The following is an 18,997-nucleotide window of genomic DNA, read 5'->3' on the forward strand; positions in this document are numbered from 1 at the left end:
GTACTTAGGGATATAAGGTTTGCTAATTAAAATATATTGTATTGATTTTCTCTTAAAATTTTGCAAAAAATTTGTAACAAATGCGAATTTCCCTTAAAATAATTATTGGACCAGATTATTGGATTAAAATTGTCTCTTCTTCTCCTAATTAATCATCTGAAAAATTATACTCGCATACGAATTAGACTTATTATAACAAATTAAAATTATCCATTTTGAAAAAATTCCGGCACTTTGTTAGAGAAGAAAATTATTTAAAGAGGAGAAAATGTGAACGAGAAATATCCGGAAGAATATTGAGTTCTTGTTTATGTGCTTTTTTTTCGTTAGCTAATAAATTGAATGTTTGTAAATCCACTAAAGAATTCCCTTTTATAATATTGTAATTTAATGGAAAATAAAAATAGTATGCAAACTTTACAAGATGCTAAGCCATTTAACTAAATAAAGAAGAAAACTTTAAAAGCCAAGTGAACATTAGGTATAAGGATATTTATGAACTTCTTTAAAATTTTGCTCGTTTATACTAAAAAGTATGATTTAATTTTTAAATATTTGTCTTCTTTTCCAAAAGTTTGGTTGTTTCCAATTTATAAATATGTTTTTTTGTCTTAAACTCTTTAAATGCCTTGTTTTAAACCCTTCGAAACCCTATTAATTCACGACATAATACTGCTTCAGATTTAATCACTTCGCTTTTGGAGACTCTTCTTCTCGTAAAGACTTTTACTAATAAGGGTTTCGACATGCACAAACTGGAAGTTATATACGAAAAACATCGTAAAGATTTCTAGTTTGTGCATGCCATATCTCTTGTCACACATTTCTCTGTGAGAAGGTGAACTTCCAAATCTCCAACGTTTTCTAAGATAGAAAACTATCTTATTACTGTTTTCTTAGATAATATTGGTGTGAAATATTCCAGCACCCCTCGCTGTTCACAACTTCATAGTATAAGCGAACCACCGGTTTTGTCTGAAAAGCTTATAAATAATTATGATAAACTATTGTTTATCATAATTAAAAATATTTTAATATTTTTTAGTTGTTTATAGAATTCTTGTGGTCAATAAGGATGCTAAGTTATTCCTTTCCGTGCGTACTTTTTTTAAGACAATTTAATTCGGATCCTATACACAAGAAGCCTTCAATAAGGGATACTTGAGTTATTATCCCCGGGTTTACTCCGGGTTAAATTGACGAATCCGGATAAGTACACAATATCTATATTGGCAAAAAATATTCTGGCCCCTTGTCGACCATATATGTATAATAATTTTGTTCAAATTTTAATTTTCATTAGCTCTCCTTTTCTCTAACAAAAGTAATTTGTTAAAATTTCGCTCAACAGCTTGTAATTTTAAAATATTTAAAAGAATAAATTGAATTAATGCGACACCATCGATGAAAAATCAAATCACTTTTCTGTGTTATTTTGTTTTCGGAATTTATCTAAGATCTATATGTATTTTGCGGTAAAAAATGTTTTGTTAAATGCAAGAACATATACTGTTCATGAAAGTAAGTGTGAAAGTATTTCCACTTTAAAAAAATTTTAAGTATCTACTAATATTAAAAAACCATGTCATTTTATGCATTAGCAAAACTATGAAATTCAATAGTTTTTCCATATTTTTTCTTTCTTTTTTTAATTTTTCCCATTTTTATTTTTCCTGTTCTTGGTTTCCCATGAAAAATATTATATTAAAGGTACAAAAGGACGATATTTAACACTTTCTATTTTATTGAAGAAAAATTTTCCAGATCATATAATTTAAATCTATAATACCCAAAGAATTTTATATATAAGTATATTATGTATTCATGAATATAATCTACAGTGTTATTTGAACATGGAAAATATGAAAATATGAAATCATTTAAACTTCACTACAATGTTTTTTTTTATGTATAAAATTATTTATAAAATTAAGTATGCTTAACATTAAAGGGTATAGGAAGGAAACGAACACATATATTTATTTAGTACATACTTACATAAAAATTTATGAAACAAGACAACTTTCAACAAAAACAACAACAACAAGTTTCAAAATATTAGAATATCCTTTTTTTTTAAATTTTATAATTTTTGAAGAAAGCGTTTTATAAAAAATTTTAAAATTTATAACATAAATAATTATGATTGCATGATTTTTCTGGCCAAGCACCAAATATCAGATTTTTGGGGAGGCTGACTTTAAATTTGAAAAACCTGACTCTGTAAATTTCAGTGAAATTTTCTAATTAAACGAAAGTGAAACATAGTTAAGTGTATACAGAATTTTGTAAGGCAATGTTATTCTTACGATTTATTGAATTGCATGCTTTTGAAATTTTTAGTTTTGCAACCACGAATTTGTTCGAATTCATTTACAGTTGTCCGAATTTATGCTTAGTTGCCTGTAATTATCAACAGCAAAATATTCAATCTATGATATTTACAATAACACAAAATTTATTACAAAAACAAAATTCTAAAACTTATTAAAGATCCGAAAAAACCTTTAAGAAATTATAAAAGAAAACTCCCAAGAGAAACTTAAACACATAATTAATACAAAAATAGAAAATATGGCGTTTATTCGAAACAAGCGCTCGAGTGACACACACATATACAAATTATAAATATTTGCATGAATATCTAAATGCGGAATTTGTACGAGTATAGGAAATGATAAATGGTTTCCAAATGATTTTTGAAAAGTGTCATGTACAGAAAATTATTATAAGAACGATATAGTATACTATTTTTATATCAAACATAGACTTGGTGCCGGAGTAATGTATATAATATTATAATATATGCTACAATATTGTGGAACCAGTAAAATAGACTATTATAATAGATTGTCCTTTAAATTATTAGGAATTTGGAAAGTAATAGGATATAAGTAGAAATAGTTAACAAAATAGAATAGAGCGAGGGTTGGAAAAAAAAAATTACTACATATTTTGTTTCTGACATTTGAACGGAAGAAATATGATGATGCTGTGCTGAAGTTTTCTTGTTATCCTTTTATGTTTCATTACAAAATATTTATTATATTATTTTTGTTTAGTAAAAACAAAAATTTTTAATAAAGGATTTTCAGCATACATAATAGGAAATTTTTAAATCATCTCAAATAGCCCCAGTTACTTATTTTTTAAGGTCAATCTATTTTAATCCGCATTTGTTTAATGTTATTTTTAGTTTCGAGTTTATTATAAAGTAAAAGCGAAATTCTTTAAGAATATTCAACAGAATATTTGTAGACATAAAAATCTTATAAGGGGACTTAAAATGAAAGATATATCCGAAAGTTTTTCAAACGAAGGTTTGTCTAATTGATGTATACGTGCACTTTAGTTAGAACACGTGTTATTGTTGACAAGATAATTTGATTATGTCGTTGACTTCATGCTCATCTACCAGCAAGATTAAGTTGTGCTGTTTTCGTAGGGGCAATGTGATAGCTAATTGGAGCCGAGTCTTTGTTTACTGGAGACCAAGACATAAAGACAATTTGAATTTATGTTCAGGAACTTTCTTGAAAATCGATTTTAAGGTTATTCCATACTAATAGAGTAGTTATTTGAGAGATCTTAAAAAATTTTAGAAATTCGTTTTGACAACCTGTTTGATTATCATTTTGGAGCGTTGACGCAAATTAAAAAGTTTGGTTTTATTAAACTTCTTTTTAATAAAAGTCGATATTTCCGCTTCACTTCCAAACTGTTTATTGAAATCTGAGCAAGATTCCAAATTGTTTATTGAATATTATTCTGAGGTTTATTGAAAATATGGCTAGATTGAATTTGTTTTATTTTTTTGGAATATCATTTTCAAAAGTTAGATTTTTAACACTGTAATGACATTTTCATGACATATTGATGACATTTTTGTTGTATAACAGTATAATGAATATTTTAATCATTTTGTATATGCGAAATTATATTTGCTCAAGATATTATTTCTCTCTGTAAAATAATTTCAATTTCTTGATGTACATACATATATCTAAAATTTAATTACTATAATTAAACATCTTATACAAAATCTATAATAAACACTTTTTTATTTGCATGTTTTATTAAATAACTATTCAAATAAAACATGCAAATAAAAAATTAAATATACAACCGCATAATATTTGATGTCCTTAATTACATATAATATTCTAAGGGTTTCTATATATTAATATTAATTAAACTATTCAAACAATATTATAAATATTATGTCTTCCTATATACAAGTATTTACAGTATAACATTATTAAATTTAATAAAATACAAAGCATAATATTTCCTTCCCTATATTTTAATTATTATTATAAATAATCGAATATAAATTATATACATACATATGTATATATATAGTATATTCTATAATTAATTCTAATAATAAATATACATTATATACAAAGTACATATATAATTATATAAAATTATCTTTTACACATGTGTATAACGCGATAGTTTACGTAAACATTTTCAGTAATTACAGAAATCATCAAAACGATATCCTTAATATATTGAAATAAAACAGATGTCATAAACACTATATACACACATAATATATGATGTAAATATTTAATACCACAATTAATAACTTTATCGGCTTTTGTATACACCCAAACTACCCTAAAAAAAAAGAATTGTATTCGCACATATTTTCAGTGTTTTATAAATGTTTATTTAAAGCTTAAGCCTTATATACGAGTTGAAGAAGAATAAAATCTGTATAGCAAAGATGCGGAAACCAGAACAACAATAATAAAATAATATAATCAAAAACAGAAAGAGAAAAACATATATATATATATATACGAATTTTCATCCAATTAATGTCAATAATCACTTCATAAAAATGAGAACTCTTAAGATCGACTCTAAAAAAAAAAAATTAAAAGAAATAAATAATAAGAAAACATGGTAATCCTTAAATTGAACTTATATACCATGTCGATAAAGGGTGATTCAGAAATATTTAATACAATTGGTTCTTGTAACACCGTATAGTGTCGACATATAGAGGTCGATACACCGCATAGAAAGTATAAAATAAAATAAGAATAAAAAATGTGTAAAAGTTTTGTTTCGGAAGGGTGGTGAAAATTTTAATGATTTCTGTGGTTAAGCTAGTTTAGCAATAATTTCGTTGATAACTTCAAGTCTAAGAAAGACTTCGAACAAAATATTTTGTTTTAAAAGTGCTCATTGAGCCTCAGCTTTAACTCTCTTAATCGAACAAAATTGAAATTTTTTGTAAGATTATGAGAATAAAGCAGGAAAAATAAAATTGTTTTAAATTTTTATGGCTTGTCATTCTGAAAATAAAATTCCTATATAATTAAATACTGTCTTACCTTAAAACCCCAAATGATCTCCTTTAAATAAAATTTGTTTCAAGCCCATATTTTTCGAAAAGCCTTGTCCATCTGGATCCTCTAATTAATGGTATATGTCATTGAATTCGTTGCTGATTCACCCTCTATAAGCGGAAGAAAGCCATAGCTACTATTTTCTTAATATAAAGAAAATTAAAAAAAAAAAACAAAGAAGATTCAAAAACAGAGAGAAAAAAGGAGAATAAAAAAAAATTCAAGAAAGGAAGAAAATTTTTTTTTTTTTTTTACTTTTTTATTGTATATAGAAAGAAAGAAAATTTTGTAACCTTAAACATATTATAAGAATCAACCAACTACAAAGGATCTATAAAATTTCTTATAAAATTTTCTTGTTAATCATATGCTCTCTTTTCTCTTCTACAACTCCTTTCGCACATCAAAGACAAAGAAAATTCAATAATAAAAAAAAATGTGCAAAAGTAACAAAATTGTATAGAATAATTTCGTTTATGGCATATACGATCAAAAATATGTCTATAGTTTTTTTTTATTTCAGTCCTTAGATATTTAGTTCTTCATTCAATTATTTCACTTATTTGATTTTATTATATTGCGTTTATCCTATAGAGAATTTAACTAATACTTCATATGATAGGAAGAAATATTCTTAAAATCTCCTAATATAAATTTACATATAAGTAGTATATAAGAAAATGTAGTCGATTAAATTCATGATTTGAATAATGGCACATTTTCTTTCAACACTTTAAGTTTAAAGCTTGTATTTATGTGATTTTTGAGCCTACTTATTCAAAATGATCAATTGAAATAATTATTTTCCGAAATAATACCACACAGTTTTGCATAAATTTAGGAGATATTTTGGAGTAATAATTACGATATACTTTAATGAATCTAGAATTGTATCGTTAAATTAATTTAGTTTAGACACAAGTGTTAAGATGACAGGTATGCTTTTATGGAAATTCCAAAGCCATATAGTACACAAAAGAAATATACAACATTAAGTTTACTTTTTGCAAATTGTAAGGGGCAATAATTCGGGAAAAGGAGGAATTTTGCTTTAGGCAAATAATTCCTTCGTTTTATAAAATATATTTCTTATCAGTTAGAATTAATTGAGACAATTGGTTTGAGGAAGTAATTTTTATTACGTCTAATATTATCCGGAGGGTAATAAAAGAAACTATACTAACAATGAGTCGAGATGTGGTGTCATTCCAATACCGCAACTCTACACAATTTACAAAATCTATTGGGTATATAAAATTTAATTTTCTTGTCTTGACTAGCTTACAGAAGTTTTTAATCAGATGGACGGCTTTAAATAATTAGGCACATTTTCAAATTTTTTTTTTTGGAAATGTGCCACAAAAGTTATGTATTACCCAATAAATTAAAGCTTTTCATGCTACTTATAATATTAACATATAATATATACATATATAATTACTGCCTGTATTTACCATAGTTTATATATTCTATTTGATATACTAAATTTTATATATTATTATTGTTATAATACTACATAATTTATATAACAATTTTAGAGATATCTATACGCTCTTACACGTTTACGATAAGTGTGTATATTTTATTCACATTATAGGTATATATATATATATATATATAGATTAATATAAAGATTAAAACATTTTAATTTTATTTATGAACCATACCACTTATGTATATTACTCTATAACTGATGTGCTAAATATTCATATACACAATATACTTACATATACCATATTTATATATACCATATGTATATACTACAATAATATTATGAGAATTTTAATTTTCTTAATTTTCTATTTACTCAATTTCTCTATTTATTTATTTATTTTGTATTGGTATAGGCGTTCGTATGTTAGATGGAAGTGTTAATGATGCGGTTGAAGCAAAAGCATTAAGCTTAAATCCACAACATATCGATATATATAGTGCCTCATGGGGACCAGAAGATGATGGTTCTACTGTTGATGGACCAGGACCATTAGCACGTCGTGCATTTATTTATGGTGTAACTAGTGGTCGTCAAGGGAAAGGTTCAATATTTGTATGGGCATCTGGTAATGGTGGACGTTATACTGATTCATGTAATTGTGATGGTTATACAAATTCAATATTTACATTATCTATTTCAAGTGCCACACAAGGAGGGTAAGTAAATATAATATAATAAAAACAAAAAATTATAAAGAGAAAAAAAAGTTATTATTATATAAGAACGAAAAACTAAAAGCAAATAAAAATATCAAATTAATGAAAGAAAATAATTAAAACCTATATATAATATAAAGGGAGTTAGTTGAGAGTAGTATAACAGATAAAAATTAAATTGATGAATGAAGAATTCAAGAAATGAAAAGAATGCCATTTTTTTTTTCTCTCTATTTTCTCAATAAATTCATAAAATCCAATTACATATTTATTTTATTTCAATTCTTTTATATGATTGATGGTGTTGTATACAGACGTACTTAACTATTGTAACTCTTATAATCAGTTCATCAGTTATTTTATGCATTATACATGAAATGTTTCAATAAATATTTAAGGGCTTATAAATATTATTATTGATTAATATAAATTAAAGTGACCATTATAGTGATCATTACTCATAATTTTAGTTACCAGATTTTCTAATAAAAAATGTCGTATTATAACATAAAATTTTCTTATCCTCACTAATGTTATGAGGCTTGAAAGGCTAATGTTATTAACTTATTTGCCTTGCATTCTTTCGATTTAAGCCACTTGGTATCAAGGTAATAACTTGACATTCTATCTATCCGAGACTACACCAAAATTTATCCGAAGTTTATTTTTGAAATAAATTTTCTTGCCACAATCGAGTTGAGAGTAAAACCGGTAAAATTGCTAAGTATAATAATTAAGAAATTGATATTTAAATGTATGAGGTTTATTTGTATAGAAGAAAATTATTTGCTACCCGATTAAAATGTTCTTGAGGGTCAAAGTTTTTCGTGCTGCTTTTTGTTAGCAAATTGAGGCATGGGAATTATTTGAAAAACGAAAACCTAGGAAGGTTGCGCCTTGTTTTATGCTATAATTTAAATAGCATATAGACAATAACCCAATAATCTCCCAAATTCAGTCGTTTTTTCAAGGCCGTTTTTCTTTGAAATGAAAAATTCCAGAAATCTGAAATTTTATTTACTCAAAGACATTAACAAATGTTCCATTTTATTAGACTAAGTATTTTTTTTTACCTTTTCACTTCCGAGTCTCCTTTGTCTAAAACCAATAAATTCGCAATATTTGTGCAGAAATTTTTTTAAAATTAACCATAAGCTTCATGGACAATGGACAATGTGATATCTCACGTATTATTCCATCTAAATTTATTCAAAATCTATGGTATAGTAAAACCATTATAAATTATGATGGTCACCATTTAGTGTAAAGTAACAATAAAAGGTTCAATAACCATGTATATAACAGTTCAATTGTATAACAAAAGATAAAAATAATCAAAAGATCAGCCACATTTACAATTTATTTTATATTTTATTTTCTATACTTAAACCAAAACGCCAAAACTCATTGTTGCATATTATAAGCATAACGTTAAAGCAATTATAAGGACCCATTCCATACATAAAGAAAATGGTTTTTCATGTAGAGAATAAATTGCTTTTATTTTTGTTCAAAAATGCAAAAAATGGTGTTTCTCTTTACCTGTGTATAATGTTCAATTAAAATTTTTATTTACATTTCCGGTTAATTGTTGGCTTATTTTAAGGATATTTTAAAAGAAGTCTAGTACAAGTAGATATACAATATATTTTTTGTACTTATAATTAATGCGGTTAACAAATTTGGATTTATGGTGAAAAAAATGGAACGAATTCCATTAAAACTTTCGATTCATTGCATTTCTGGAAGAATTAAAAAAATATTTTTTATATAAAATATTGGCTTATAACGCGACAAACTAAAACAGAGAAGATAAAATTATTCATTTATGAGAACACATCCATTTCGGGTGCTAATAATCACATTCAACGTGGGCATTAGCTAATATTGTCATAAAACAATCTCAGTAGCCAGTAGCTTGAACAAAGAGCAAAATTAAAAGCATAGACTTTGTTGCGAGTATTTTCTTATTTTTACGATATCATGATAATCGAGCCTTCTTTTAGCAGTGTGATGCTATATACTATATATGTTACATTAAAATTATTTCAGTTAAATCATAAAATATCGGTTGACGAGTTCAAAATTTGCAAATATTTTTCAAACTTCTTTTACTGTTAGTTTTTAAATTGAATCTAATTTACAGTCTAATGTGCAATTTAGCTTTCGAAAAACAACGCTTTATTTAATTCTCACAATCATATTGCTGCATAATTCTTTAAAAGTTCTTAATCAAATAACATTCGTTTTCCTAAAATCTAAAAAGGTATGATGCGCATTGAATTTTATTTTTCTTTAATAATTCCATTTGGTTCTCCAAATCTCAATGAATATTGTTTGAAATGCGAAGATTGAAGTAATAGTTCGGATATCATTAAAAACAGTTTGTGCTACATGATTTTCAATAGAATAGTAAAAAAAATTATAAACTAAAGCTAAAAAAAGTATTGAAAGAACGTCATGAAAAATAGCGAATCTGAAAGGTTTAGTAATTAAATTTTTCTCTTGTATTGATATTGATCCCTTTCGCTACTCAAAAAGAGTAGACTCTAAAATTGTAAAAAGAATCTAAAAATTCATTGAAGTTTTAAAACTAAAATTGAATGAAATTTTTCCTTAGAATTTTACATTTAACGTTTTTTTATTTCTTGTGTTATACTGATTGTACAAGGTACATGGAAAATTTATTTTTTTTAATTAAAAGTGAATGGTTATTGAGTTTTACCGTCAGTAGTATACAAATCACTTATTTAATTACCAGGAAATTGAAAATACACAGCCGAAAAATATCAATTATTTCTAGTGGTACAAATTTAATAGGACACTCTTTTGGCTTAAATCTTATAATAATTATTATCTTTATGTACATTTTAAATTGCTAAATTGACATTCTTATTTAACATGAACAAAACTGGAATAACGTACATGACATACTCGTAATACTACATAAAATTAAAAATTTATTTAGGAGACTAATTATATGATCAATTAGAATGTATCACTGACCACTGTTATAATAATATCTTTCTAGGAGTAGACCCAGATTTAATGTCGAAGTGCTTGCAGAAATTGTTCTTACGCATCTATATTTTAAATCGTTTTTAATCGCGAAGGTAGTATAATAAGACGATTACAATTACGCCTAGAAATTTTATACTAAAATTGATCTAATGTATACCAACATTCGAAATTGTCTATTTATACCTTTATATCAATTTGATCTGTTCCTTTTTTTTATTAGATTTAAAACTTTTCAAAAGTTCAATATAACAGAAAAAAAAACAAATAAAACATAATTTTTAAAAACTTTACAAAACAAAAATAATCTTATTTCACCTAACTAATTCGTCTTGGGTACTCTAAAATCTTAAAACTCAGTAAGCATCAGCAATACTTTTTGTATATAATTTTTGATTTTTAGTTAATCTTGATTGTAATTCAAGTTATACGGATACATACGCCCATTTTATATTATATTATAATGGAAATTCATTAGAAAGTTATATATAGAATTTTTAGAAAATTTTCAATAAAATTAAAAAATGTTCTTATTAGTATCACTCTGTCCGTCCATTCTTTACTGGATTAAACTGCAGGGAAAACAACCGGATTTTTGTGAAAATTAATTTATCTAAAAAGAAAATTTTTACCGCCCAAAGACTAAAGACCTCCAACAATACTAAAAATATAATATTTTGAGAATTCATTGTATATTGAAAGAGTAAACATTTGTAAATTCCGCGAACGCAGAGAAGTAACAACTTTCTTTTTCTACAGCAAAGCAATACATTAACAGAAGGGTCCTTGAGTTACTCTCATTATAACAAATCCGTTTTACCGTTGTTTTTAACACCGTTTCCCTCTTAGACGGTATGTTGTTGCAGTCTAAGGTTTTATGATTTTTTAAAAATTAGTAAATAGGGTTCTGTATTACAACAATATTTTTATATTCTCCCACGCTCTACCAATATAACGCCGTTCAAAATTAGCAAAATTCGAATTTTCGGTTTCTTATTTTTGAAAAATTATGTAAGCTTAATTGTGACAGCTGAACCGTTAAATAAATGTTTTCGTTGAATTAGATTGTTAAGTTAATATGTACTCCTTTTAACTGTTTTGCTGCATCCCGAAAAGTATGCAATATTTTATAATTTAACCATGTTAATGAGAGAAATTTAAATGGCATTATTATTCAAGGGAAATGAGCTACTTTATAATTTCACATTGATTTGATCCGAATTTATTTAATTCTCGAACGGAATTAATTATTAATATTTCAATTTCCAAAGGATCATACCGAAAAGAAAAATGAAAAAGAAAAAAGAATGAAAAAGGAAAAACGAAAAACGAAGAAAATAACTTTTGGGGGCAAATTGAAAAAAATGTTTTTTTGTTTATAAAAATAATAATAAAAAGTTTTTCTTCGAAATCCCCTTTAAAAAATAAAATTGAAGTATGCAAAAATTGGTTTTTGTTGTACAAGTATAAAGGAATCAATTCGTTAAGAGTCCAATAAAAATATCTGTTTATTTTTCCAATTTCTCCTTCGCTGTTTTTTCTTTTTGAATTTCCGTAGTGTTTATTGTGTAATTTCTAAAATTTAAGTAATACTTTTAAGAGTATTTACGCAAAAAAAAGGAAATAAGAAAATATTAATAATAACAATAAATAATAAAAATAATAATAACAAAGTGTATCCCGTTAAAAGTACGATTTTATACGGTTTTTTCGTTCAGAAAAGAACAAAAATAAATTTATTAACTTTTTAAATTTTTTTTTTTGTTTCTTATGTGTATAACATTTTATAACAGCAATATTAATTCTTATTCCTTGATAATTATAGGAATTAAGGAACATTATTATTATTATAATATACGGTGAGGTAGGCTCGGATGTGTGCGGAGAGCGGCCGGACACGCGTATTAGCGCGAGCCTTGATCCGTATTGCTTGGTATTTCAAGCTGAAATACATGCAATACAAATATGCTTGAAAATAAACTTTGAAAGGGGATATAAAAATCACACCATCTATATGTTCTCATTTGGTTCTCACGACACAACGGGCACGTGGACAACTAAATTGCTGACGGATTGGCACGATTAAGAGGTCCCTTTCGTTTAGCTCTTTCCATTCTCTGAACTGTTAATATCTGCCATTAAAGTGGTCGGAGGGGATTCCCTTGTCCAAATCTCGCTTCAACAATCTATAATCTACAATTATTTTTATCAAATGCTTAAGCCTATTGAATATCAATGCACAATAAAAAACGGTACCGCTTAAAGAAGGACTTAACTCAACTTTGCTATAAATATTTCAACGATAGTGTTCATTCAGAAGAGATTTTTCTGTTTTGCATGTTATATATGTTTTAGATCTATCTACTTCTTTTGTATCGCCATGTTGCACTGTTTCAGGACGTTTACCGATATAGTTTTAATTCGAATGTAAAATTTATGATTCTTCACCACAATAGAGGCTATATTAGAAAGGATCCAGTGAATAGGGTATCACTATTTTTTTCAAAAATTATTCTATCTAGGCTATAGCATATTAAAGGCTTATAAAGCAAATTCCTTACATTTCTCTAATATTATAAATTACCGTGTTGAAATATTAAAAATTTTAGAAAATTCATGCATTATCAACGATATTTCAATTTATATTCCGCACAATTTAATATTCTTGCATCATTTTATTTATTAATTATTAGAAATATTTCAATTTCACTTTTAAAGGTAAAAAAAAAAACTTTACAATTTCATAAAAAAAAAAAAATATAATAAATAGCTACGGTAGGTACTTAAAAAAATTTTTTTAATGTAAAAATAATAAGCACTTCCTAATTTACACAGAGAAAAAAAAAACTTGCTAATTTATTTTCATTTTACTTATGATTCATTGTTTTTAAGTGTTCTTAATAATTATTCTTTTACTTGAAAATTTTCTTTGACAGAAGAAAATTTATAATGAAAATATTATTTTTTTTTTTTTAAATATGAAAAACTTTTTAGATATAATAATTTTTTAACATTACAATGGGTAAAATGTAAAACTATAGATAAATTTTTCACTTTAATATTCAATTATAAATTTCTTAATTAGAAGAAGAATTCGATGTAACACTTAGTATACTTTGAAATTTCTATATTGTATGTATACGAAAGTTCCATAGTTATAATAAAATGCTTCGGAAATCATAATTATTATTGTAGTTGTGTGTGTATTTTAACTAATTTCAATGAAATAATAAATATATAAATTGTAAATATTAAGAGGAACAAATTAATATTTTTATAATAAATGAGAGATAATATTGAAAACTTTGAGAATTTTTAAGCTGATTAAACTCTAAATTCTAGAGAACCTTAAATTGAATATTAAATTATTTAAAAGATTTTTAGGAAAAGATTAATAATTTAAAATTCGTGCTCATGTTTAAATGTTTCTCAAATTCTGTATTAAATACAATTCTATTAGCGTCACTAAATTCAAAATTTTGCGAAATTTCGCTACTTATCTCCAAAATATTATTTAATGTTTAATTTCATAAGTAAATTTCTAAGGTTTCCCTAGATTATGTATAAAAACCATAATTTTCTCAAAAATCAATTTAAATCAAATTCATTACTTATTTTTGTAGATTAGACGAGAGGACTGAGATATAAAAATTTCATTCCAGTCAGCCTAAAATAAGTAAACATTTTGTAGACATTAAAATATCGGAATGTAAATTAAATTCAAAATAGGAACTTTCTGATCATTGCTCATCAATGGGCTGAGTTCAATAAAATTTTTAAGATTTTTAAGACGAGTGGCCAGTAATAGCATATTCTGTGACGACCAGGTTATCACGAAATCTCGTTTTTTTAAAATATTAACTACCGCGATTATTAAAAATAAACATTGGTTCCTGAATTATATATTGAGTTAATTTTAAAATATAATCTCAGACATAGTGAACAACTGTAGATGATGGTCATAAACGAAAATTTATTGGTTTTAAATCCTTTAGTATGTGAAAACGTATCCTCTTTAAAATTCAATTGATTTAGCAAATAAGCACAAAGATATTACTCGGAAAAATCATACTTCTTAAAACAGATGAAAGTTCGGTTTTATTTGTTTAATAGTATTAATAGTAGTAAAAGTAATTATTAGTATTAATAGTAGTAAAAAACTACACTGTGATTTTCCTCTTAATTTTCTTTTAATGTCAAAAAAATTCAAAAAATGTAAAATAATTCAAATATGTTAAAATTAATAAATTAATATATTCCATGGAATCATCCCTAATATTCTCTGTATCATTAAAATGTGTAAAAATCCAATTATCTCATATAAGAATTGAACAAAAACAAAATGGCCCAGGTACATTAACTCGATATGAAATTTCCACTATTCATTTCAATTTCTATAATATTTATTTCACCTTTAATTAAAATATAAGTTAAAACTCTAACAATAACAAAAATATTATGGTGCTTCTTTTTCTGAAAGCCTTTTAAATATAATTGAAATTAAAAATATAAATTAAATTCTTAATTTCCTTTTTTTAAATAATCAGATTTTTACCATCAAAACTTAACTGCAGAACAATAAACTTAATTTTCTACAACATAATAATAGCAATTAAATTTCACCTTTGTGATATGGAAACCGTTAAAATGTTATTTTTGCCAAAAGTTAATTAAATCAACAAAAGAGAAAATCAAAATGAAATTATAAAAACAAAAAAAAAATCTCAAAAGTAATAACGAAATTAACTAACTTTTCAATTTATCCTTTTTTTTTTCTTTCTTTCTTTTCATTCCATTTCCATTTCATTTGATTTTGGGAAATTTTATTTTACCACACCAAAAACACATTGTATACAGCTTTAAGCCTTGGTATTTAGAGGAATGCTCATCAACATTAGCCACAACATATAGTTCTGGTACACCTGGTCATGATAAATCTGTAGCCACAGTTGATATGGATGGACGTTTACGGCCTGATCATATTTGTACTGTTGAACATACTGGTACATCAGCATCAGCACCATTAGCTGCTGGTATTGCTGCATTAGCACTTGAAGCAAATCCAACATTAACATGGCGTGATATGCAATATTTAGTTGTAATGACATCAAGACCAGAACCATTAGAAAAAGAAAGTGGTTGGATATTAAATGGTGTTAAACGAAAATTCAGTCATAAATTTGGTTATGGTTTAATGGATGCTGGTGCAATGGTTAGTTTAGCTGAACAATGGACAACAGTGCCATCACAACATATTTGTAAATCACGTGAAAATAATGAAGATAGACAAATAGATGGTTCATATGGATTTACATTATCAACACATATGGATGTAAATGGTTGTGCCGGAACAATAAATGAAGTACGATATTTGGAGCATGTTCAATGTAAAATAACATTAAGATTTTTCCCAAGAGGAAATTTAAGAATATTATTAACATCACCAATGGGTACAACAAGTACATTATTATTTGAAAGGCCACGTGATATTGTTAAATCAAATTTCGATGATTGGCCATTTTTAAGTGTACATTTTTGGGGTGAAAAAGCTGAAGGTAGATGGACATTACAAGTAATTAATGGTGGTCGTAGACGTGTTAATCAACCTGGAATATTATCAAAATGGCAGTTAATATTTTATGGTACATCAACAAATCCAGTACGTTTAAAAGGTGATGGAACTGAGTCATCATCATCATTTCGTCGACATCAAGGTGTAAATCCATTTGTATATCCAACTGATTCTGATTTAAGGCAACCATATAATACTGATCCATATTCGGGTTATTTAAATTATCAAAATTTATTTACCGGAGCAGCTAGTAATCCAGAAAAATCTGTAGCAACGGTTGATGGTCATAATATACCAACACCACAAAGACAAACAGTAATGGCTGATTCAAATAATAAATTGGTATTGCATGATTGTGACCCAGAATGTGATTCACAAGGATGTTATGGTCGTGGACCAACACAATGTGTTGCTTGTAAACATTATCGATTAGACAAGTAAGTATACCTACATTTTATATAATATTTATAATATTATGCACAATATTGAAATGTTATCCGAAAAAATATAGGTACCCTATCTACAGCTTTCTTTTTTTTATATCACAAATTTAGTACATATATTTATGGCTGTAATAGGGGTACATGACATGCTCGTATTTGTGTTTCTCGTTTCTGTTCATAGATATGGTTTATGTATATGCTTACAATACCATTGTATTTATACATATATACAAAATAGAAACACACATTGATAGTTAACAGTTAAAAATTATGTAATGTGAAGTTTCTTTTTTGTTGTTTTACTTGTAAAAAAAGATTAACACTCATAGCTATAACTGGGTATCTGGGAATCCTTGTTAATTTTATTTCTATTGCTTTTATGTTCTTATTATGAGAATGTTATTTTCCATTTTGGCATTTTATTCTATTTTTTTTTTCCATTTTATATTAATTTGTAAGAGTTTTTGCCCATAATTGGTTTATGTGCACACACATACAGAAATACTATTTTCATATTATGTATATAGTTTTACAATGTGTAAATATTTTGTAAATTGTGTTGTGTGTTTGTGGGCAAAAGAAAAAAAAGCAATAAAAATTATTTCGGAAAATTTTCATTTTTTTTGTATTATTTCTAACACATATGGTTTAAGTAATTTGAAATGTGTTTTATGGCATCTAGTTTTAAGCAAAACACAAAACACAGAAACACACACAAATAGGTACAAAGGAAAATATTGCAATTTTATAGCAATTTTTCCTGTTATAATTAAATTTTTCACTTTTTCTTTTTATATAGTACTTGCGTCAGTCGTTGCCCACCAAGAAGTTTTCCTAATCAAGGTGGTGTTTGTTGGCCATGTCATGAATCTTGTGAAACATGTGCTGGCGCTGGGCAAGATAGTTGTTTAACATGTGCCCCAGCACATTTACATGTAACAGATTTAGCTGTATGCCTTCAAGTATGTCCGGATGGTTATTATGAAAGTAAGTATAAATATTTAATTTATTTTATAAAATTCTCATTTATTAGAACATTTTGGAATTGCATTATGATACAAACAAATAATGTGAGAAGTTGTTGCGAAAAGTTGGAAGAAATAATTGCATTTACATGTCAAAAATATTTTAATTTGCTAAGAAATGAATTTGGGTTTCTTATCTTTCGACTTTTCTGGTTTAAGACTATGCTAAATTGTTCTTTCTTTATGAACCAAAAAATCTCCAACAGCCTAATTTTGAACAGTTCTTAAGTGTTGTATAAGCTATAATTGCATAAGAGAATAATTTCAAATAAAATTCATACCAATTGCACCAAGAATTTAAGAATATGCACCAATAAAATTTAATAGTCAACACTAACATGTAAAAGGTATTCAAATAAACAATAAACTTTTCAAAAACACTATTGCATTTAATTAAAATTTTCAAAAATCTGCATGACCATGGCCTATAACCAATTTGGTTATATTAGTAAATTTCTTTTTTTTTTAATTTTGACCTTTTTAATTCTAATACTGGTGTATAAAATTATTAAATGAATTGATTTTTGTTATATTTTTTTTAAATAAAAAACAAAGTAAAGAGATTTTGTGTCACAAAAAATAAATAGGTATAATTTTTATCGTACCACATGGCATGCAAAATGCGAAGTATTGCGATACTATGCCAAGCTTTGAATCTTAAGTTTTCGAATAATAAATTACGTTCCCCATTGTTCTGAGATAGGGAACGTAAACCATTTTTCGATAAATCGATCTGTGCTTGCCAATTACTCTATACGACTGTCTATCTTATCAATCAGTTTTTTTGTGTGCATTTGTTGACTTCGATTTCGGCTGAATCAAGTTTTATGAAAATTTATATCTGAGTTTATTTTAACCATATGGTAGATTTGGGATCATATCTCTTAAACTGAACTTTTGCTATGGTGCAATTTTAAAATTTTTAATAATTTTCAAGGAAATACTTAGAATTTCGTCACTTTTTTCTTATGGGTTTCGCATTAAAATATGACAAGCCGCTTCAAATTTTTAAGGAAAATCTAGTAATAGTAACCGAACTATATTCTCATTTTCATACATAATTTCCTTGAAATTTAATATTTCAACTCTGGTTCGACAAAAAAAAACAAAACAAAAGATCTATTATGACATTTCCAAACAATAACCTAGTAAATTTCAGAAATACACTGAGTTCAAAAATCCGTAATTTCCATTAGAAGCCAACTTTAAAATTTTTACCAAATCTAAGCAATTAATAAACAAAATTTCATCAAATTTATTACTTGAATTCTCCTTATTAATTAACTGATCCACTTTTGAACGGAATCGATTTCTAGAAAGTGAACTTCTGTCCTCAACTAAAGCCCAAATTTATATTTCTCTAGGTATATTAACTAAAAGGTTTCTACTGTAGCTTCCATCGAATATAAATATTTTCTGGAA

General features: G+C 26.1%; 1 protein-coding gene across 3 annotated transcripts in view; it reads left to right on the top strand.

The window, feature by feature from the left end:
* Positions 1-18,997, top strand: part of LOC129618581 (furin-like protease 2) — a 301,205-nt gene that overhangs the window by 202,225 nt on the left and 79,983 nt on the right. For all 3 annotated transcript variants that reach the window (XM_055533419.1, XM_055533435.1, XM_055533427.1), the window contains exons 6-8: positions 7,214-7,517; positions 15,393-16,544; positions 17,350-17,537. In XM_055533419.1, the coding sequence (XP_055389394.1) occupies positions 7,214-7,517; positions 15,393-16,544; positions 17,350-17,537 (1,644 nt within the window). The remainder of the gene's footprint in view (positions 1-7,213; positions 7,518-15,392; positions 16,545-17,349; positions 17,538-18,997) is intronic.

The sequence above is a fragment of the Condylostylus longicornis genome, unplaced genomic scaffold (genome assembly GCF_029603195.1).
Source record: "Condylostylus longicornis isolate FDR11 unplaced genomic scaffold, ASM2960319v2 ptg000001l, whole genome shotgun sequence".
NCBI lineage: Eukaryota > Metazoa > Arthropoda > Insecta > Diptera > Dolichopodidae > Condylostylus > Condylostylus longicornis.